Source organism: Gorilla gorilla, chromosome 8 (genome assembly GCF_029281585.2).
Source record: "Gorilla gorilla gorilla isolate KB3781 chromosome 8, NHGRI_mGorGor1-v2.1_pri, whole genome shotgun sequence".
Taxonomy (NCBI): domain Eukaryota; kingdom Metazoa; phylum Chordata; class Mammalia; order Primates; family Hominidae; genus Gorilla; species Gorilla gorilla.
In genome coordinates, this window is record NC_073232.2 from 105,237,341 (window position 1) to 105,259,932 (window position 22,592).

The 22,592-nt window shown below is 36.9% G+C and overlaps 1 protein-coding gene across 10 annotated transcripts in view; it reads left to right on the forward strand.

Annotated features, from left to right (window-relative positions):
• EXOC6 (exocyst complex component 6) overlaps positions 1 to 22,592 on the forward strand; it is a 225,331-nt gene that overhangs the window by 125,326 nt on the left and 77,413 nt on the right. For all 10 annotated transcript variants that reach the window (XM_019035382.2, XM_055352498.2, XM_055352500.2 and 7 more), the window contains exon 18: positions 16,866 to 17,045. In XM_019035382.2, the coding sequence (XP_018890927.1) occupies positions 16,866 to 17,045 (180 nt within the window). The remainder of the gene's footprint in view (positions 1 to 16,865; positions 17,046 to 22,592) is intronic.

A 22,592-nucleotide genomic window follows, 5' to 3' on the forward strand; every position in this document is an offset into this window, starting at 1 on the left:
TTGTTCTCTCTGTCCTTACATCCATCTGTTACTGATACCCTGTCAAGAAGGGATTTCTCAGGCTTAGAGTTGTAGGCATATTTAACTGTTAACATTACTTTTAATATGCTTACCCAGTACCCTCTGATTAAAACATGAATTGCCTTAGCATCTTGTGTTTCTAGGGATCTTCAAGTAATTATTCTTATCGGTCATAAGCCAGAGAACCAAAGATACTGGAACACAATGCTCTTAGATTAGGGGATCTTGGAACTGTTTTTCTCAAAATCTGCCTGTTGGGAAAGAATGTTTAGAAATGTTAGCTCTGGTTCATCATTCCAGAGTTGAAGCCATAACTATCATTGCATACTCCTTGGTATATTTCCTTGGAAATCAAGTTCTGCTCTGTAAATAGCAAAGCATCTTTGTTTTTTGTTGTTTATTTGTTTGTTCTGTTTTCACACAGAACTCAGTAAATGCTTTTCTGTTTTCTAATATGTGAGCAAGAGCTGTTTTCATCTTAAGATTTGAAGGTCAAGTATTTTTCAGTTCTGTCTTTTGGTCTATTTCAAGAGGAATTTGTCTCTAAATGTGATAAGGGGAAGCATTTCAACAGGGAGGATTGTTAAATCAATATTAAAGTGAATTACTGAGGGACACTGGGGAATTTCCATTCATAGTGAATAGTCTGTTGCCTCTTTCACAAAAATGATTGAAGTACAGTCTTGGCTGTAGACATTTGATTGGATTATATAGCCTCTTAGCCTGATTTTTTTTCAGTTCAGTGACCCTAGAAAACATCTTTCTATTTGATTGCTTAATGATTCTGGAAACAAGTACTTGATACCTATACCTCCATTTGCTTCCCTTCCAAAAACTGCATATGCACACACAAGCTACCTGATCTTGTGTCATAAGTATTTATGTTATGAAATAGCATATAGACTGTTTTGTTAGCTTGTTTGCTAACTCTATAAGTGATATAAAAGTGGTTCAATAAGTAGTTCCTACCCTCAAGCAGTACCTCAGCTTTTTGAAAGTAACTCAGACCCAATTAGAGAACTACTTAAAGCTAATATAAGTCTTCTCCTAACTGGGAAAATTTGCATCAGTATAGAGGAAAAAAAATGGAAATACCATTCCCTTTCTAACTTGTGTGGTAGAGAAATAGTCCAGTTCTTTCTCTTTGGCATCAGGGATCTTTAACTTGGCTCCAAGGAGCTTTTCCAGCCTGCTACTCTGAAGAGTTTTCTTTTGAGTCCTGGCAGTAATTGCAACTGTAAATGCCTAGAAGAAATGCACTTCTGATTCTTTTTCTAACTTGCCTTTTTTTTGTTTTTGTCTGCTAATGACTATGTAGCAAAGCCTTTTAGGATTGTGGCTGAAGTGACAGTAGTAAATTGTCTTTAAGGGCTTGAAACTCTCTTCTTATGGAGCAAGGACATGGTACATGTCAGTTCTTCCCAACTTGATCTACAGATTTAATGTATTCCCCATTAATATCCAAGCAAGTTTTTCTGTGGATGTTGACAAAGTGATCTTTAACTTTATATGGAGACAGAAGACCCAGAAGAACCAACAGAGTATTGAAGAAGAACAAAGTTGGAGGACTGATACTACCCATCTTCAAGACTTACTGTAAAGCTGTAGTAATGAGGCTGGGTGCAGTGGCTCATGCCTGTAAGCCCAGCATTTTGGGAGGGCGAGGTGGGCAGATCATGAGGTCGGGAGATCAAGACCATCCTGGCCAACATGGTGAAACCCTGTCTCTACTAAAAATACAAAAATTAACTGGGTGTGGTGGTGCACACATGTAATCCCAGCTACTCGGGAGGCTGAGGCAGGAGAATCGCTTGAACCCGGGAGTTAGAGGTTGCAGTGAGCCGAGATCATACCACTGCACTCCAGCCTGGCGGTAGAGTGAAACTCCGTCTCAAAAACAAAACAAAACAAAACAAAGCTGTAGTAATGAATAAGATGTGGTATTGGACAAACAACAGACAAATAGATTAATGGAACAGATTAAAGACCCCAGAAATAGACCCACATAAATATAGTCAACTGAATTTTGACAAAGGAGCAAAGGTAATAAAATGTAGCAAAGATAGTTTTTCAACAAATAGTGCTGAATCAACTGGACATCCACATGTAAAAAAATGAATCTAGACCAGACCTTACACCCTTCACAAAAACTGACTCAAAATGTTTCACAGATCTGTATGTAAAATGCAAAATGATAAAACCCCTAGAAGATAACATAGGAGAAAATCTAGATGACCTTGGGTGGGGCAATGACTTTTTAATTGGTCTTGATTGTTCCCCAAAGGAAAAATCCATGATAGAAATAATTGATAAACTGAACTTCATTAAAATTTTAGACTTCTGTTTTATGAAAGACCCTGTCAACAGAATGAGAAGACAAGTCACAGAACTGGGAGAAAATATTTGAAAAAGACTTATCTGATAAAGGACTCTTGTCTGAAATATGCGAAGAACTCTTAAAACTCAATGAGAAGAAAATGAACAATTGATTTTAAAATGGGCCAAAGACCTTAACATATACCTCAGCAAAGAAGATACAGAGATACCAGATAAGCATATGAAAAGATGTTCCATATATATGTCATAAGGGAAATGCAAATTAATACAACAGTGAGATACCACTACACACCTATTAGAGTGGCCAAAATTCAGAACAATGACAACACCAAACGCTGACAGGGATGTGGAGCAACAGAAGCTCTTACTCATTGCTAGTGGGAATGCAAAATGCTACAGCCTCCTTGGAAGACCATTTGGCAGCTTCTTAGAAAGTGAAACGCAGTCTTACCATATGATGCAGCAATTGTGCTTCTTGGTATTTATCCCAAGGTGTTGAAAACTTAGGTTCACCCAAAAACTTGCACATTGATGTTTATAGCAGCTTTATTCATAATTGCCCAAACTTGGAAGCAACCAAGATGTCCTTCAGTAGGTGAATGTATAAATAAACCCTGGTATATCTGGACAATGGAATATTATTAAGTACTAAAAAGAAATGAGCTATCTAGCCATTGATATGGAGGAAACTTAAATGCATGTTATTAAGTGAAAGGAGCCAGTCTGAAAAGTCTACATATTGTATGATTGCAACTATGTGACATTCTGGAAAAGAGAAAGCTATGGAGGCAATAAAAAAAATTAATGGTAGCCAGGAGTGAGGGAGTGGTGGAGGGATAACTAAGTGAAGCACAGAGGATGTTTAGGGCAGTGAGACTGTTGCTCTAAAAGTATGTAATTGTGTATACATGCATCAAAACCCATAGAATGTAAAACACTATGAGTGAATCCGGTGTACACTGTGGACTTTGGAATTTGTGGGGTATGTAGTAAATCTCTGTACTTTCTGTTCAGTTTTGCTGTTAACCTAAAACTACTCTAAAAAATAGTCTATTTAAATTGCAAAAAAAAAAAGGTGAACACACTTGTAACTATGAGGTCAAGAAATAAAGCATTACTAGCACCGTAGAAGCCTTCCTCATTCCTCTCCTTTGTCACTATCTCTTTTCCTCTCAGTACTGACTTTTAACGGCACAGAGTAGTTTTGCCTTTTTCTGGGTTCTATTTAAATGAAATCATACAGAGTGCATCTTTTTGTGTGTCTGACTTCTTTTACTCAGCAGGAGTTGGGGTATTTCATTTGTGTTGTTGTATGTAGCTGTAGTTTATTTATTTTGAATTCAATATGGTATTCCATAATAGAATTTACTACACCTTATTTATTAGTGTGTGAACTGTATCACTTTTGGCTATTTAGAAACTTTTCTTTTGCTTTCATCCTGGTTATTGACGGGATACGTGACCTTTGACTGAGATGTTATGGTATGGGTAAAATATAATTTATGTTTATTTAATTTTTAGTAGTAAAGATACAAATTCAGGAACTGGCATAAACATTTAGAACTAATAAGGTATTATTGGCAGTTTAAAAATTTTTCATTTTAATTATAATGTTTTGTTGTTTTATCTATGTAAAGCTGATGTATTGCTTTGTGAAGGTACTTGCAAAATTACGCCTTGACTGATTAATTGCATGTCAGTTTCTGATTACTTATGTGCTTTTTTATTGATGGAGTGTTCCTTTGTAAAATTCATTGTATTGTGTATGCAATTTGATTGCCATTTTAAAAAGGCAATGTATATGACATTTATTTCTTTTGTCATCCTTTACCACCAACTTCTTTTCTGGTCTTCCCCCATTAGAGAGGACTGTATAAAGCAGTTTTATGCTTACAGCTGATTTAATACATTTGAATGACATAAAATCCTAAAAGGTAAGTTAGAAAACAACCAAAAGCAAAAGCAGATTGGGTAACAAATATATATGGAATAGAATAAGTAATTATAGGTCCCTTCGTAAATAGAACAGAAAAGTAAATAAGGGACATGCTACTTTGCCAAAAACATAAAAGGTAACAGGAAAAATAAAAACATTTTTTCAGTTCTGTAAACAAAAGAGGAGGATCAACAAAATGTAGAGACCTCAATCCTCATGGATAAGAGTGCTCCGCTTTCTGTTTTTTTTTTTTAATATCATCAGTAATCAGTTAATTATAGAAAATGCCACTTATAAAGATTATGGAAAGCAGAAATAGAGTAGGGAGATAAATGGTTGAGGACTACTTTAAAAAGCTATTTATATCAGATGATTTGCAAACCTGATGACAAACAACCACTTAAGGAGTGGCAGATGCTACCACAAAGCCACTAGTCATTATTTGTGAACACTTTTGAGGTACAAAAGCCCCTGAAAACTAGAAAGGTAAAAATGTAGCAGCCACTTTTTAAAAAGGAAAAGGAGATAACTTAGGTAATCGGAGAATTAGAGGAGTATTTAGTTTACAGTGACCTGTGACAATCTCAGATAATCCGAAGACTGGATTTTGAATTATTCCAGATAATTGATTATAGCTCAAAACCCATATTTCCCTCTACAAGTGAGGTAATTAGCAGGTGGCTCTATGAGAGATTTAGGTTATTCTAGGACAGGCTACTTTGATAAAGAACAAGAAATGAAATATTTTGTCTTATTTAAAGTAAGGCTTTGATTGTGTCCCAAAAGATAGTCCTGTAAACAAAGCAGTAATTCCTTAGATGGTTCTGTCTAAACTGAGTGTCATTTTTCACTTGGGGGTATATGTTAAATGATGTTTATTAAGCAAAAATGTATATATAATGTAATGTAAAAATGTTAAAAAATATATATATATATATATATGGGGTTTTTTTGAGACGGGGTCCCACTCTGTCATCCAAGTTAGAGTGCAGTGACTTGATCCTGGCTTACTGCAGCCTCGACTTCCTGGGCTCAAGCAATCCTCCCACCTCAGCCTCCCAAATAGCTAGGACTACAGGCCCATGCTACTACCCTGGCTGATTTAAAAAAATTTGTTTTGTGGAGACAGGGTCTAACTGTATCGCCCAGGCTGGTCTCGAATTCCTGGACTCAAGCAATCCTCTTGCTTCAGCCTCCCAAAGTGCTGGGATTACAAGTGTAAGCCGCTGTCAGGCCCTAAAGTGCATTTCTGTGGTACTGTGCTAATTGCTGAGGGGAAGATATGGAATGGTTCTTGACCACTAGGATTCTTTTAATCTAGAAGAGCAGATAACTACAAACAAATAACAACAGTGTGCAATAGTAGATGAATTTGGTCCTGTAGACATGTTTGATTTGGTTTTGTGGTTTTTCTAAATGTTTCGAATTTGCATACCTTTAGATGAGACTTAAACTCTATAATGATCCTGCCTACGGTAAATACCCTGCCTGCCATACTTATTCTTGTTACCTGCCTGGACCCTGAAGGCATTTAAGTATTTGTATCAGTTTGGAGCATGGGTAAGATTTTAATCAGCAGAGATGAGGATAAGGAAGAATTGGTATAAACCCATGCACAGAAGGCAGAAAGCTGAAGTTATATTCAGACATTCAGATAATGACCCAGAAGATGGAATATAAAATCATATTTATTCATCTTATGTTAATAAGGATGCTTATTTTTGGTTTAAAATAATGTTTGGTTTACATGTGTTTTGAATGTATATTCTGAGGAAAAATGTAATTTCTTCTAGAAGCAGTTAGTGTCAGTTTCCTTTACTTAAATTTCGATCTTCAGCTGTATCTGGGCTGTAGGTTTTTACTTAATACTTCACCTTGCATTATCTAACTCTCTAAGAAGTACTTTGTATTTCCCTCTGAAAATTGTTTTTGGTATAATTAACATAACTCTTACGGTAACCTACCTTTGTAATAGAACATTTAATATACTATTTGTGACCTGCATACTTTAGAACTATGATATTATTAATCTCTGGCTTATAGTCCATGATGACTGTATTTCTTTTTATAAAGAGCAATTTTTTTTTCTTTTTTGGATCATGGCTCACTGCAGCCTTGAACTCCTGGGCTCAAGTGATCTTCCCACTTCAGGCTTCCGAGTAGCTGGGATTACAGGTGCGCACCATCTTACCTGGCCGATTTTTTAAAATTTATTTTTTGTAGGGATAGGGTCTCACCATATTACCCCTGTTAGTCTCAAACTCCTGGGCTTAAGTGATCTCCTGCCTCAGCCTCCCAAAGTGTTGGGATTATAGGCGAGAGCCTCTGTACCCAGCAAGATAATGTTTTAGAGAGATTTCTAGAACTTTATGATACTTCAGTTCTTGTAATTCATACAAGCTTTTCATGGCTTTTAACTTTTGATTTCTTAGTTCATTATGGAGCAGATCTTGAGTTTTGTTTTACCCAGAGCATTGATCAAATGGTAATCTGTGATTTGCGTGATTCGCATGCGTATAAGGCACAATACATATCCTAAAGCCTAATACTCTTAAAAAAAAAAACACAATAATATATAATGAAAAAACCTGATGAAAAGTAACCAGGTGAATTAGTGCTTTTTGCTAATTTAATGAGATGCTTAGCACACAAATCCCTCTTTTATTTTTTGGTTGATTTTTAAGTACTAAATGTAAAGAAAATAATAAAACAAGAATATAAAGAATAAAACAACTTCTTTTGATTGCCACATTAACATCTAAAATAAATAATGGAAATTATATATATATTTTTAAAAAATTATAATTTATTAATTGGCTTCTCTGGCCATTTTATTATACCTTTTCCTTCATTATAACTAAATACTATTAATAAATTATATTGGTTAGTCTTATTTGCTTTTTCCCTTCTGCATTAGTAGTGACATTGGATAATGAGTTGGATGCTATATGCAGTGTAACTAACATTAGAAATGTTTAGGTCAAGATAATGGATTATTGGAATTTTGTTTATTAGAGCAGGAAGAAGTTAACTAGGGAGGACACCTTTATGGTGATAGCTCTAACTTTATCTATTGCCTACATATTTGAGGCCCATAAAAATATACATGTATTTCCCTTGCTTTAAATGAGCAAAATTAAATGTAACTTTTTTCTTAAATATTGAATAAATGTTTCTATTATAAGATAGTTGTATTAATCAGGGTTATTAACAGAAAATTGACAGAACTGATAGAAAAACCAACTCAAACTTTCTTAAACAATAAAGGAAAAATTATTGGCCAGTGACACTGAGATGTCCAAAGATAGGGCACTGCTGCTCAGTAGATGTCACCATGGAACCAGAGTCTCTCCATCTTTTAACTCTGCTTTATGCAATTTTGGCCTCATCGTCAGACTACTTGTAGTGGCCCAGCAGTTCCCAGCCGCTCTAGGCTGTCTCAGTCTGGTAGCAAAATGACTGCCTGCTCACAGTCCCAAACCTCACATCGTCATGTCCTGTCATCTGAAGGAAGAGAAACTGTCTCCCTTCACCAGCTGCTGTATAATTTTTTTGTAAGAGGGTGGGACTGGTAATTGACTTAAACTTAGCAAGACCCAACCTTGGAGCTAGGTATCAGTTCAGTCTTACCCAAATGAGATAGCTGTGAATGGGGGCAGGGTGATTTTCCAAAATGTATTTAGGAATTATTCCAAGAGGGGGAATGGACAATAGACAGTAAATCGTATATGTTTACTAAAATCTTTAGCTGTTACTACTTAGCTTTTATTCAAAACACACATGTTTATGCTCCAGGAGGTCTAGGTGGAATTTGTGCATGTGTATGTTTTAAAAAGTTCCTCAGGTGGGTTCTGTTGCACACCTATGGGTGGGAACCACAGATAGTATATTTAATTCTTACACATTGAAATTTTTTTTTAAAGTTCTCAAATTATGCTAGATACATTTCTGCCTCCAGAGGGCACTATTTCCTTAACAAACAAAGGAAGAATTACTTTGTTTATAAACTGAATCTTTACATTTTATTTAAGAGTTAGCTGATATGCTGACTAGAATGTCAAGAGTTGATAATGCTCTTGACCTTCTGTTAAGGTCATAAGATTGAGACTGTTCTGGGTTCAACTGTAGAACTCCCCAAGAAGTTCTAACTAATTTCCTTAGCAATTACTAAATCGCTAGTAATCATTAGTAATCATCTCTTAGGAATGTCTTACCAAATAATTTAGTGTATTCCTATGTATAACTACAGGAAAAGTTACATTGAAAGCCTTTTCTATCTTTTCTTTCTATCCTTGCTCCCATTTCTTTAAAAAGAAAATATAGTGAGCCAGTTCATGCAGCTACAAAGATCAGACACATATGTTTTCTAATGATTATATTTGTCTGGATTATAAAATAAGCAGAATTCTTAGTCCTTAGAAAAGTCCTTTCAACTGTTGACTTTAATCATATTCCTGCTCGGGAGTGCTGTCTGAAATTTTTCTTTGACACAGTACAGCCCGTGATTCCCTGACACAGATTTATTTGCTTCCTATTATAGCCCGTGGAAAGCATTAATAAACCTTAAAAAATATTAGGTACCCTTCCCCGAAAGTTCTTTAACATCTTGAGAAAAGGTTATTTTAACTTAGATATTTTATGGGAAAAGTGGAACCTGCTCGTGGTGTCACCTCAGAAAAACAGACTTATCAACAAAGTTCTAGTGACAATAACAAAAAGCAATAAATAAATTTTTACGTTTTCCCTTTTATTTTTGCTTAGTTCCTTTTAGAAAGTGGTGTTTTCTGAACCACTTTTTCCCTAAACATGGTCTAGAAAGCATGTAATTATAATAATTATTATTATTATTATACTTTTAGGGTACATGTGCACAATGTGCAGGTTAGTTACATATGTATACATGTGCCATGCTGGTGTGCTGCACCCATTAACTCGTCATTTAGCATTAGGTATATCTCCTAATGCTATCCCTCCCCCCTCCCCCCACCCCACATCAGTCCCCAGAGTGTGATGTTCCCCTTCCTGTGTCCATGTGTTCTCATTGTTCAATTCCCATCTATGAGTGAGAACATGCAGTGTTTGGTTTTTTGTCCTTGCGATAGTTTACTGAGAATGATGATTTCCACTTTCATCCATGTCTCTACAAAGGACATGAACTCATCATTTTTTATGGCTGCATAGTATTCCATGATGTATATGCGCCACATTTTCTTAATCCAGTCTATCATTGTTGGACATTTGGGTTGGTTCCAAGTCTTTGCTATTGTGAATAGTGCCGCAGTAAACATACGTGTGCATGTGTGTTTATAGCAGCATGATTTATAGTCCTTTGGGTATATACCCAGTAATGGGATGGCCGGGTCAAATGCTATTTCTAGTTCTAGATCCCTGAGGAATCGCCACACTGACTTCCACAATGGTTGAACTAGTTTACTGTCCCACCAACAGTGTAAAAGTATTCCTATTTTTCCACATCCTCTCCAGCACCTGTTGTTTCCTGACTTTTTAATGATTGCCATTCTAACTGGTGTGAGATGGTATCTCATTGTGGTTTTGATTTGCATTTCTCTGATGGCCAGTGATGATGAGCATTTTTTTCATGTGTCTTTTGGCTGCATAAATGTCTTCTTTTGAGAAGTGTCTGTTCATATCCTTTGCCCACTTTTTGATGGGGTTGTTTGTTTTTTTCTTGTAAATTTGTTTGAGTTCATTGTAGATTCTGGATATTAGCCCTTTGTCAGATGAGTAGGTTGCAAAAATTTTCTCCCATTTTGTAGGTTTCCTGTTCACTCTGATGGTAGTTTCTTTTGCTGTGCAGAAGCTTTTTAGTGTGATGGTGTGAATGGTTTTGTCATCATTTTAAATTTTCTTCTTTCAGATAAAAATAGTGTTTTTTCCCTTGTGACTTAAAAATTTCTAGATGTTTGGTCTCTACCACCCCCTCAACTTTTGGTTAATATTTCAGTTGTCCCATATTGCTTTTTTAAATCTAGGAAAATGTGAACTAACGTCTTTATTTTATTTTAATAAAATTCTATAAAGTAAAAAAAGAGAAAGCTGGATTTAAATTTGGTTTTAATAAAATACCCAGTTTTATATCAATCTAAAGTTAACCAAGTACTTTAGCTCTGTAAGTTTGGAGGAGGGGAGCTTCTTGAATCTGGCTTTTAAAATCTTGTTATGCATCTTCTCTTCCTGCCTATATTAGAGGCATCCCAAAAAAGCAAAAGAAATCATAAATAGTGGTCTGAGTGCAGATAGGAAATGCAGCGAAAGATAGGAGCAATCAGACTCTCAGTTTTCTTTGCCTGGTGATAGAAGGGAAGCAGGCTGAGTATTTATGAGATGATTGTACATAGTTCTGAGGTTTAGGGTTCTCTTATCCAGCTGCCTTCTGGAATTACTGCCTATCTTCAGTTGTGTAGTGAACTATATTCATCTGTTTAGATTCAGTAAATGTAGTGAGACATGAACGAGGGAACTGATTATGAACAGTGGGGCAAAATGCAAAATGGTAAATACATATTTTTATATTGCTTTGAGAAAATTGACTTACAAATGATGTCATTAAGGTGTGTTATCTTTAGTTCTGTAGGTCATAAGCATTTACCATCTTAGGTACCTGCCCCTAATGTTAATGAAGTTAAAGAGAAATAGGTGTTACTGCCATGGATTATACATATTAAATATGACACCCCTTTCCACTGGTTAGTGTTTCACCTTTTTTTTTTTTTTTTTAAAGACAAGGTCTTGCTCTGTCACCCAGGCTGCAGTGCAGTGGTGCAATCGTAGCTTACTGCAGCCTCAAACTCCTGAGCTCAAGCGATCCTCCCACCTCAGCCTCCTGAGTAGCTAGGACTATAGGCACAAGCCACCATGACCAGCTAAACTTTTTATTTTTTGGTAGAGACAGAGTCTCACTATGTTGCCCAGGCAGTTGTTTAACTCCTGGCCTCAAATGATCCTCCTCCCTCAGCCTCCCAAACTGCTGGGATTATAGGCATGAACCACTGTGCCTGCCATGTTTTACATAAAAAAAATTCTGTTAATGTTTAATACCCATTTTTTTCTCCCTTACATAAAAATAACTACACTAAGTTAAGCCAACTTGGGCAATTTGGAAGGCTTGGAATTGTGATATATTAATAGTCTCCATACAGTTCTTTTAGTTAGACATTTATTGAGCATTACTAGGTAAAAAAACATAAGTAAGTATAAGAAAACTAATTTGTTTTAGCCCCTTCTGGGTGCCAATTACTGTTAGGTACTTTGTATTAATTGTAGAAGCTTGTATAATGCTCAAAACAGCCCTGTGAGAGGGGGATGATTCTCATTTCATAAATAAGAAATTAAGTTAATTTGCTTAAGATGTAAAGATAAGTGAAATAGTGGGAATCAGACGCCTTCCCATTTTCCCAAAACCGTTTTGTTTTTTTCTATTAAGTAAGTGGAAGTACTAACCCATATTCTTTATGAGTCATTTCTTCGTTATTATTAGCAGGAATGGATTTTTTAAATGGCTACAAATTCCTTGACACTTCTCTCATTGAGAAGTGGGGACCTGTATCCCCTTCTCTTGATCTGGGCAGACTTGTGACAGCTTTGACCAAGAGAGTACAGTAAAAATCATTTGAGACTTTAGACTTCTGAGGCTAGGACATAAAAGGCAATGTGTTATTGACTTTATTCCAAGTATGGAGCACACATGCTTGGAGCCCTGTGCTGCCATGTAAGAAGCCCAGTTACTCTTTAGCCACTTTAGTGCTTTGAGGAAACACTAAAGTGCTTGGCTTTGAGGCAGCCAAGCAACATGGAAAGGCTACCCATCCCCGGTGCCAGACATATGAGTGAGGAAGCCTCCAGATGATTCTAATCCCCAGCTATTGAGTCTTATTGCCAGCCTTCAAGTCTTTTCCAGCTGAGGTCACAGATGCTGTAGTACAAAGTCATCTCCACTGTTTCCTGACCCATAGAACCTGTGAGTATAACAAAATATTTGTTATTTTAAGCCACTAACTCAAAAATAGTAACTGGAACAGCCACCACATAAATACTTCTTCTAGATTCCTATTTTTCCATATCACCATGTAGTTTTTCCTCCATGAAACCCTATTTCTAACCAACATGATCTCTTCTTATTTGGTATACTTTTACTATACATGTAGTTAGTATTTATTTGTGCATGTTTATTCATTTTGGGATTATTGTATTTTCTTTATTTTTATTTATTTATTTTTTTGAGATGGAGTCTCTGTTGCCCAGGCTGGAGTGCAGTGGCGCGATCTCAGCTCACTGCAACCTCTGCCTTCCGGGTTCAAGCAATTCTCATGCCTCAGCCTCCTGAGTAGCTGGGATTATAGGCGTGCACCACCACGCCCGGCTAATTTTTGTATTTTTGGTAGAGACGGGGTTTCACCATGTTGGCCAGGCTGGTCTCGAACTTCTGACGTCAGGTGATCCATCCACCTTGGCCTCCCAAACAGCTGGGATTACAGATGTGAGCCACCGCACCTGGTCGATTATTGTATTTTCTATCCTTATCTAGATTTTCTGTCATCAACTAGATTATAAACTTTTTTCAAGATGGGGTGATTTCCTTTTTTCATTTAACAAGTGCTCATCTACTGCTTACTATGTGCCAAGCACTGTTCTCGGTGCTAGGGATATATCAGTGAATGAAAACAGACACACACTTCCTGCCTTCATTCCATATCTCTGGGTTCCCCATCTTGGATTCAGCCTATCATAGATCAAAAATATTTGGAAGAAAAAATGCGTGGTGCATCTGTACTGAACATGTACAGACTTCTTTTTCTTGTCATTATACCCTAAAGAATACAGTGTGACAACTATTTACATAGCATTTACATTGTAGTAGGTGTTATAAGTAATCAAGAGATTGTTTAAAATATACAGGAGGATGTGTGTAGATTATATGCAAATACCACACCGTTTTATATAAAGGACTTCAGCATCTGCAGATTTTGGTATCCGAGGGAGATCCCGGAACCAATCTCTTACCAGAGGATGACTGTATAAGTTAACTATTTTGAGTCAGAGCTCATCTTGCTACTACCATATTTAATAGTGCTTCATTAAAATTTCAATTCATATAATTAACATTAACTTAAATATCTGTTTTATCTAAAGTAATGTTTATTTTTACTTTCTTCTGTAGTTGAGGGGAAGCTCTGTTGAACGCAGTGCCTCTCCTTAATGTCAGCTTTGTGTTGGATCACTGAATGGGGAGAGAAGAAATATCTTGGAATTCTTGTTCTAATCCTACTGTGAAGCCAGGCATGCAAATAGAAAGATGTCTATCAATAGTTGGTTTTCCCCAGCCTACCATGGCAGTGAGTAGTAAGTGGTTAGTGTGAAAATTGGAGAGGGAGCCAAAGAAGTGTTAAAATGTGGGAATGGTACATTTTGATTATTCATCTGAGAATAATGTGTGGTCTGTTCTTGCTGAGTGGAGTGTACAATAGATGTCTGGTAGGTCCAGTTGATTTATATTGTGGATCAAGTCTTCTGGTTTTTCTGCCTGCTCAAATCTGCTGTTGAACTTCTTTAGTGATTTTTTTTCTCTTTTTTTTTTTGAGACGGAGTCTCGCTCTGTTGCCCAGGCTGGAGTGAAGTGGCGCGATCTCGGCTCATTGCAGGGAACACCTCCTAGGTTCATGCCATTCTCCTGCCTCAGCCTCCCGAGTAGCTGGGACTACAGGCGCAGGCCTGGCTAATTTTTTTGTATTTTTAGTAGAGACAGGGTTTCACCATGTTAGCCAGGATGGTCTTGATCTCCTGACCCTGTGATTCACCCGCCTTGGCCTCCCAAAGTGCTGGGATTACAGGCGTGAGGCACCACGCCCAGCCTAGTGATTTTTTTTCACTTCACTTATCGTACTTTTTTTTTTCTTTTTTTAGATGGAGTATCACTCTGTCACCCAGGCTGGAGTGCAGTGGCACCATCTTGGCTCACTGTAACCTCAGCCTCCCAGGTTTAAGTGATTCTCCTGCCTCAGCCTCCCAAGTAGCTGGGATTACAGGCACACACCACCACGTGTGGCTAATTTTTTATATTTTTAGTAGAGATGGGGTTTCACCATGTTGGCTAGGCTCATCTCGAACTCTTGACCTCAGGTAATCCACCTGCCTTGGCCTCCCAAAGTGCTAGGATTACACGCGTCACTTATTGTACTTTTTAATAATTTCTATTTATATTCCCTATTTGTTGATGTATTCTCATAATTTTCTTTTAGTTCTTTAGATATGGTTTCCTTTTGTTCTTAAGTTTTTGTCCTATAAGTTCAACATCTGAGCTGCCTCACAGTTTCTATTGGTTGCTTTTTTTCCATGTATTGGTCATACTTTGTTTCTTTGCATAACTTGTCATTTTTTGTTGATAACTGTACATTTATAATAATATAAGATGACAACTTTGGAAGTTCTCTCCTCTCCCAAGGGTTTGTTGTTTCTCCCATCTGTTGTTTGTTTTGTGACCTTCCTGAACTAAATCTGTAAGTCTGTGTTCTTTGTCATATGTGGCCACTGAAGTCTTTACTTGGTTAGCTTAGTGGTCATCTAGTGATTGGATACAGATCTGCTTAAAAGCCTGGAAACTGTAAGTCCCCTAGTCTTTGCCAAAGGGCTCCGTGCACATGTTGGGGTGTGTCTTAAACACTGAGATAGGAAGTTAATCACTCTTTTTTGACTTTTACTTCCTGCTTGCACATGATACCAGTGGGCTAGGGGATGTCCCCAAATGCTGCTGGGACCTCGATCCCAGCCAGTGTCCAGGCTCTTGACACTGTCGTGAGAAGGAATTCAAGGATGAGTCAGAAAATAGTGAAAGTATGGAGACTTAATTGCAAAACAAAAAAGTACACATTCAAGAAAGGGGAGTGCAGGCACACTTGAGAGAGTGAGTGAGTCATGCACAAGGTGGGGTGGAGCTGCTATCTTTATGAGTTTCTTTAACCAAGGGATGAAATATTCATGATGATTCCTGGAAAAAGGTGGAATTTTTTTTGGAACTGTGGTGCCACCCATTTTTACACCAAATATGAGTGTTCCTAAAATTGTCATGGCACTGGTGGGTATGTGATATAGTATGTTATGAGTGTACATTGAGCCCTGGGTGAAACTTAGGCCAAATCTATCACCATGTTGAGTCCTGTCAGTCTTAGCCAGCATGGTTTATGCCCTGTTTTTCAGGGTCTTGTCTTATCAGCCCATAGCTTCTGCAGCTATTTCAACAGTTTCCTTTGGCTAGTCACATAAAACTGCTGCCTAGAATTTCCTTTTCTCCTGTCACTACCCTGTTTTATTTCTGTCTTGCACAGAGCTTCAATTCAAGGTCAGCCATAAATGAGAGCTTGGAGCCTTCTTAGGTCTTTCCCAAGTGTGTACACAGCCCTATGTATGTATGTGGCCCTTTAGATGCCCAGGAATCTGTTAGAGCTTTTCAAAGTCATGTGTGGACATTTTATTCCCTAATTTTTCCTTTTAAGCCCTTTGGTTGACCTATCGTTTGTCCCAGTTGTTACCTACCATCTCAGGCATCCTCCATGTTAAACTTATTGCCTCTAATTGTTTTTGACAGCTGCCCCTGGGGAAAAGGCTTTTTGTACTAGGCAAGTCCTGATTCAGGTCAAATAAAGACATCCCTGTAAATAGGCATGGAGTCTTCCAGGGAACCACCAGATAGGTCAAATAATGATAATTCTCTGAGAATGTGGCTTTGAAGGAGCTGCAGCTCTGTTCTGTCTTCTTTGATAGCTGGCAAGCTATAGGTTTCCACCAGAGTTTTAGAATGTTGTCTTTTGAGAGTACTGTAGAGCTGGATCAGAGGAAGAATAATGGAAATAGGGCACATTAAAATGCTACAAAGCTCATTTTTCTACCAAGATTTAGCTGTTTTTCTTGAATAAATGATGCCTGTATTTCTGCAAGTTTTGAGCTAATTTTCAGAGTTCTAAAAAGGTTGATTTTGACAATTTTTGATAAGTTTTCTGGTTACTTTTATGGATGAGAAAATGTTTGGAGATCCTCCCGCTGTTATTTTTGCTGGCATCACTCCTATTGTTTCTTTCTTCTCAGAGAAATTAACTATCTCAATCTCTTTCTCTTCTGCCTCCACCCCTTCTTAAACTCAAAGCACTGGCAGATATTCCATTTCTTCTGTGATAGTCCAACTTAATTGCTCTCAGTGAATCAGGGGTTAGATAGAGGTGGTCTTCTGTGTTCTTGGCAACTTTTGTTTCTACTTCTGTTTCTCCTAAGGGTCCTCTTAGAGTTGTAAGAACAAGTCAGGAATTAATATCTCATAAAGTATTCTATCACATAAAGACAAAAAAAAGGTGATAGGTTAGAAAGGAACTAAGAAAAGATGTGATATCCAGTCAAATAAATAGAGTACTGCCAGAAAAAAAAAAAACCCGACAGTTTTCCTGGACTTTGAATAAATGACTAAACTATTAAACCAAAGGTAAATGTAAAATAATATCTAGAATTGTAAGAACACTTGTTTTATTATCTGTTTCTTGTCTTTTGTTGTTATTTTGTCCCATGTCAGGATGCTCGACATGCAGCAGAAGGAGAAATATATACCAAACTGAATCAAAAAATTGATGAATTTGTTCAGCTTGCTGATTATGACTGGACAATGTCTGAGCCAGATGGAAGAGCTAGTGGTTATTTAATGGACCTTATAAATTTTTTGAGAAGCATCTTTCAAGTGTTTACTCATTTGCCTGTAAGTATAAAAATTTTCAAAAATTGTTTTATGTTTGCTTACTAAAGTATATTTTAGAATTTAGTTTGAGGTTTCCTTGCTTAAACCAACTTCTTGGAGTGCATGTTTCTTTCTCCATTATTATAAATCCATTTGTAAGGAATTATAACTTAGCCAAATTGTTTGAAATTTTAATTTATTTTATTTTTAACCAAAATAACTATAACTCTCTTTCCACCAAAGCCAAGGCAAAACCCTGAAACTGACAATATAGACTTAAATAGAAATAATCTCTAATAGAAATAATTTACATAGAGTTAACGTAATTAATGGCTTTTCCAGTTAGAAAGGACCAAGAAATTACTGGCTATTTTTGAGCCAAGAGAGTAAAAGTAAAACTGGAGCATTGTTCTATCCTGGCACGTAGTCATAACACATCTACATTTTGGACAGTTGGTTGATGAAACATTAAAAAAAAAGATACAGCAAGGACATTTGGGTATAAAGAAGCTGAAATGTTAGATTCTTCAGATGAGGACTGCAAAGACTAGAGATATTATGGTGGGATGAACATACTCTTACTAGGTATATCCAGAAATAATAAAACTGTTAAAACATGAATGCAATAGTTTTATACAAAAAAATAGGAAGAAATTTTATCAACCTCTTTATCTTATGATACGATATAGCTGAACAGAAGAATAAAGTGTTTAACCCATTTATGCTGGAGGTTGCAAATTATTCTGTGTGAAAAATCAGATCTTGGAGATGACCTTGAGCAGTGTGATATAAATAACTCCCACAAGCTTAGTGTTCCAATAATGGAATGCTAGGCATAAATAGGTTAATCTGGAACCTACACAGCTGCGCCCAACCATCCTCTCCCTGCCTGGAATGGGGAAAAAAAAGGTAATTTTCCTCATCCTTTACTCTTTCTCCATCAGAAACTGCTTCAAAGAACCAATTAGAAAAGTTGAGGGAAGGTGCTCCTAAAAAAAATTAATGGAAGACTATTTTAAAGAGATTGTCATCATGGATCTGGGCCAGAGAATTTTAGAAGCTTACCCAGGGATGATACTGTATTCCTACCCAGGGATGATACTGTATTCCCAACTGCTGTCTTTGAACTGAAAAAGGAAATCTATAAATATATTTAATTTTTATATCAATGAATTTCTATAGAAGTGCTTTTTATATAGTTTATACTAAATGGTTGTTAAATTAATTTGAATTCACCTTGTCAGTATAAATCATGCTTCTAGCCAAAACCAGTCCTCAAGAACAAACACATGCACGTGCTTGCAGACACACACACACACATACACACACACACACACACACACACGTTTTATGTTTTAATATCTGTGTCATGTATTGCTTTGAGGTGATGGGTAGGAATTTTGTACATAAATGGAATAGGATTAAGAGAGATTATGTGTTAGAAATGTTTGGGGTAAATGTCTCACCTTCCAAGGTCACCTTCTAGGCTGACATCCTAGAGGAAACCCTGCTTTTTCATAAGACATACTCTGGTGGCATTGAGAGAAATAGAATCCTGGTCTAACTAGATCACTCATCTATCTATTACAACATTTTGTGTGGCTTTAGCTGAGTCTTCATATGCCATTTTGGATTTTTATGTCATCTAACATAGATTTTTCTATAAAGGAAATAAATTTTTGTAGACCAATAAATTCAACAATAAATACAAGGTACAAAGGTATAAAAAGAAAATAATAGTTTACACCTAAGAAAAAAAGAAAAGTGGGCTGGGTACATTGGCTCACACCTATAATCCCAGCACTTTGGGAGGCCAAGATGGGAGGACCACCTGAGCCTAGGAGTTCGAGACTAGTCTGGGCAACATGGTGAAACCCAGTCTCTACAAAAAATACAAAAATTAACTGGGCATGGTGGCATGTACCTTTAGTCTTGGCTACTCAGGATGCTGAGGTAGGAGGATGGCTTGAGCGTGGGAGGTGCAGGCTCCAGTGAGCCGTAATCATGCTACTGTGCTCCAGCTTGGGTGACAGAGTGAGACCTGTCTCAAAAAAAAAACAAAAGAGAAAAATGGTCCTAACAACAATATATTGTTATTCAAGAATGAACTAAAAGCATGATTTTCAAGCAAAAATAATAAATTATTGACTATGGTAAATTTTAGAGTCAATAGAGTGATTATATTATTGCTTTGTATATTAGTTTTCTAAAATCCTGAAATTGTATTAAATATTCAACTAGATTGTTTTCTTTTAAGCAAAGAGAAGAGGCAGAGGCATTAAATCTATTATTTTTCTAGATGAAGTATGGCATTACATTAAGCTACCATTTTTATTTAAATGTTTTAAGTTGAAAATGATTTCTTGGTTTAAGGTTATTCTTGGACCCAAATAGGGTAAAGGGCCAATTCTGGCCTTCTTTAACCCTCAAAGAAGCTTCAGACGAAGCTTATCACATTTAACTGCAAATCAGTCCTCTTAAGCAGAACAAGCCATCCTACTTACAGACATGAGTTAAGTGGTGGTTCTGGTTGGGCCCCGTGCCCTGTCTTTGGTTTTGGTAGTGTTCAGGAACAATGGAGTACGTTAGAGTCAATGGAAGCTGAGAAACCAAGGGGCACTCTTTCAAATGTGCAAATATTGTCCAATAGTGTAAAAATTTGGAGATTTTCTGGGATAGAGGTGACTCTGTCACTCCCTAACCCTGAAAGTTACCTGATTGAACCTTTTAAGCTTTTAGCTTAAAAGCTCCACCCTTAGTTTCACTGAGTATTTAGTTTCTGTCAGTCCCCTGCCAAAAGGGATCCCTTGCCCTCCCTTCCCCTCCGGTGAAGTCTTGCTCTGTTACCCAGGCTGGAGTGCAGTGGTGCAATCTTGGCTCACTGCAGCCTCCGCCTCGAGGTTCAAGCGATTCTCCTCCCTCAGCCTCCCGAGTAGCTGGGACTACAGGTGCAGGCCACCATGCCTGTCTAATCAGAATATTTTCTTAGTCAAAGATTGTCATAATGTGCAATCGCTGATGACCATTGCCTAGTGAAAAGTTCCATTTGTTCCAGAAAAGTTATGATCTATCCAGTGAAATTTTGTTCTCTGCTCACAGGACATGAGAACAGAACAGATTAATAGATAATGATGGTTTTGATGGAGTCCAGGGAAAGAACTCTGTCATTTTCACATATTGTGGTAGCAGTGGAAACCTGTAGGATTTGGAAAACCACAATAACCCGAATAATGTTCTCTTTAAATACCTCTTATATCCAAGGTTAGATGAGTGAGAGAATTGATTACTTCCCTTGCTGGCTGTGGTGGCTCACACTGGTAATCCCAACACTTTGGGAGGCTGAGGCAGGAAGGTCACTTGAGCCCAGGAGTTGGAGAACAGCCTGGGCCATATAGTGAACCTCATCTCCACAAAAAATTAAAAGATTAGCCTATTGGGAGGCTAAGGCAGGAGGATTGCTTGAGCCCAGGAGGCGGAGGCTTTAGTGAGCTGAGATCATGCCACAGCTCTCCAGCCTGGGCAGCAGAGGGAGACCCTGTCTCAAAAAAAAAAAAAAAAAATCCCCTCACCTTGCCTCCAGATTAAAATACCTATTCATCTGCATTTTTCTGTGCTCTAGCTGAGAAGGCAGCCTCTCTTCTGGCTACAGGAATTAACAGCAAGCTAAATAGTATTGATAGAAATAACTAATATTTTCCCATTACCCAAAATGTTAAGCTTCCCTGCTAAATATAGTATCTTCAATTAGAATAATAAAAAGGCAAATTCACATGAGGAATGTTTATCTTTTATTGTTTCTAGAGGTCTGAGTGCTTGAGGATGTGCATAGATGGGCTGTAGAGTTAGAAATACTTATATTTGAACTTTAGATTTGTAATTTACTAGCTGTGGGATCCTGGCAAGTTGCTTAATCACTCTGAGCCTCTTCCCTTCTGAAAAATGAGCATAATCCATTTTTCCCATAGGACTGTCACAAAATGAATGAAAATAGTATGTAGAGAAGTTGTCTGGCAGGGTACTTGGCAAAAAGTGGGTACTGTTAATAAATGTTAGTTTGGTCTTTTATTCTCCTTTCTTCCCTTGTTACAGTTTTAAAACCCTTTATAGTAATAGTTTCATTGTGTAATGAAACTTTTTTCACTTTTTTCTTGTTATATTTATGCCTGTGTTTTAAACTTGATATTAGTTTTCATTCTTATGACTTTGTATTATACAGCCACTTGAAAATGTTCCTTATTATGAAAGGCATTCATTGTAAGGCATATTTGAATCATTATTATAGCTTGAGTTGCAGTGCTTACAATTGCTAACAGTCAGATGCTAGCTAATGCCAATGAGGTCTGATTAATATGTAATTTTATCTCTAAATTAGTACCCTTGGATATCATGCCAATTTTCAATATTTTAAATGTGTAAGTTTCCCTTCTTTTAATAATTTTTTTCTGACAATTAGAAAATATAGCCAAGTATAGAGAAGGAGACAAAAATCACCTTTATCTTGTTAAAAGATCATCATTGTTTTAGCTGGGCATGGTGGCGGGCACCTGTAATTCCAGCTACTCGGGAGGCTGAGGCAGGAGAATTGCTTGAAGCTGGGAGGCGGAGGTTGCAGTGAGCCTAGATCGTGCCATTGCACTCCAGCCTGGGCGACAGAGCACGACTCTGTCTTACAAAATAAAAATAAAAATCATCACTGTTAACATTTTGGCAAGTATTCTTGAGGTTCTCTTTTTCTATGCATTTATGACACTATTCTAAGGTGAATGTATAAGCAAGCTTTGTTTTTTAAACAAGATTTTATATTAGCCAGAAAATTTAAACCAGAAGAATTTTTAAAAACATTAAACATTCATTCATCACTGACATGAATATAAGTAGAATAAGTTGTTGAGCAGCTTGGACATATCTTGTTATTCTTCATGACTGCCAAATGGAACTCAGTAACGTTTTACTGTGAACTTACTGCCTAACCACCCAGCACTGGTCTGTTTCTGGAAATAACAGCTAACATTTTCTTCCTTTATAAATGTTAATTGTGTACTCATTTTAATGAAGATAGTTTATTGATTTACCGTCCATAGGGGAGACATGTAAATGACAGTGAGTTTTAAAAATGTCTTCACATGTGTTTATCACTAAAGGTACCCAATTTATGCAAATATTTATACTAACAAATAGTTGTCTTTTATGGTAGAAGTAAATAGAAGATATGGAATGATCAATTTGTTCATTTTTCTTCCTTTCTAGAAACTCTTCATTGTTTTGTCTTTAACTATAATGTAATATTCTTTGCTTAATTTTGCTACTACTCTAGGGATATTAAATTAGTAGATAAATCTGGTTCTAATTTGAATTTTAAATATCAAAAAATTTATTCCCAGAAAGATATCTTTTCCTTTGCTTTCAAATATGCTTAACTTTTGATTTTCTGCATTAATGGAAGTGGTATGATGGACAATTTAAAAAAAAGACATGATTGGCTGGGCGCGGTGGCTCACGCCTGTAATCCCAGCACTTTGGGAGGCCGAGTTGGGCAGATCATGAGGTCAGGAGTTCGAGACCAGCCTG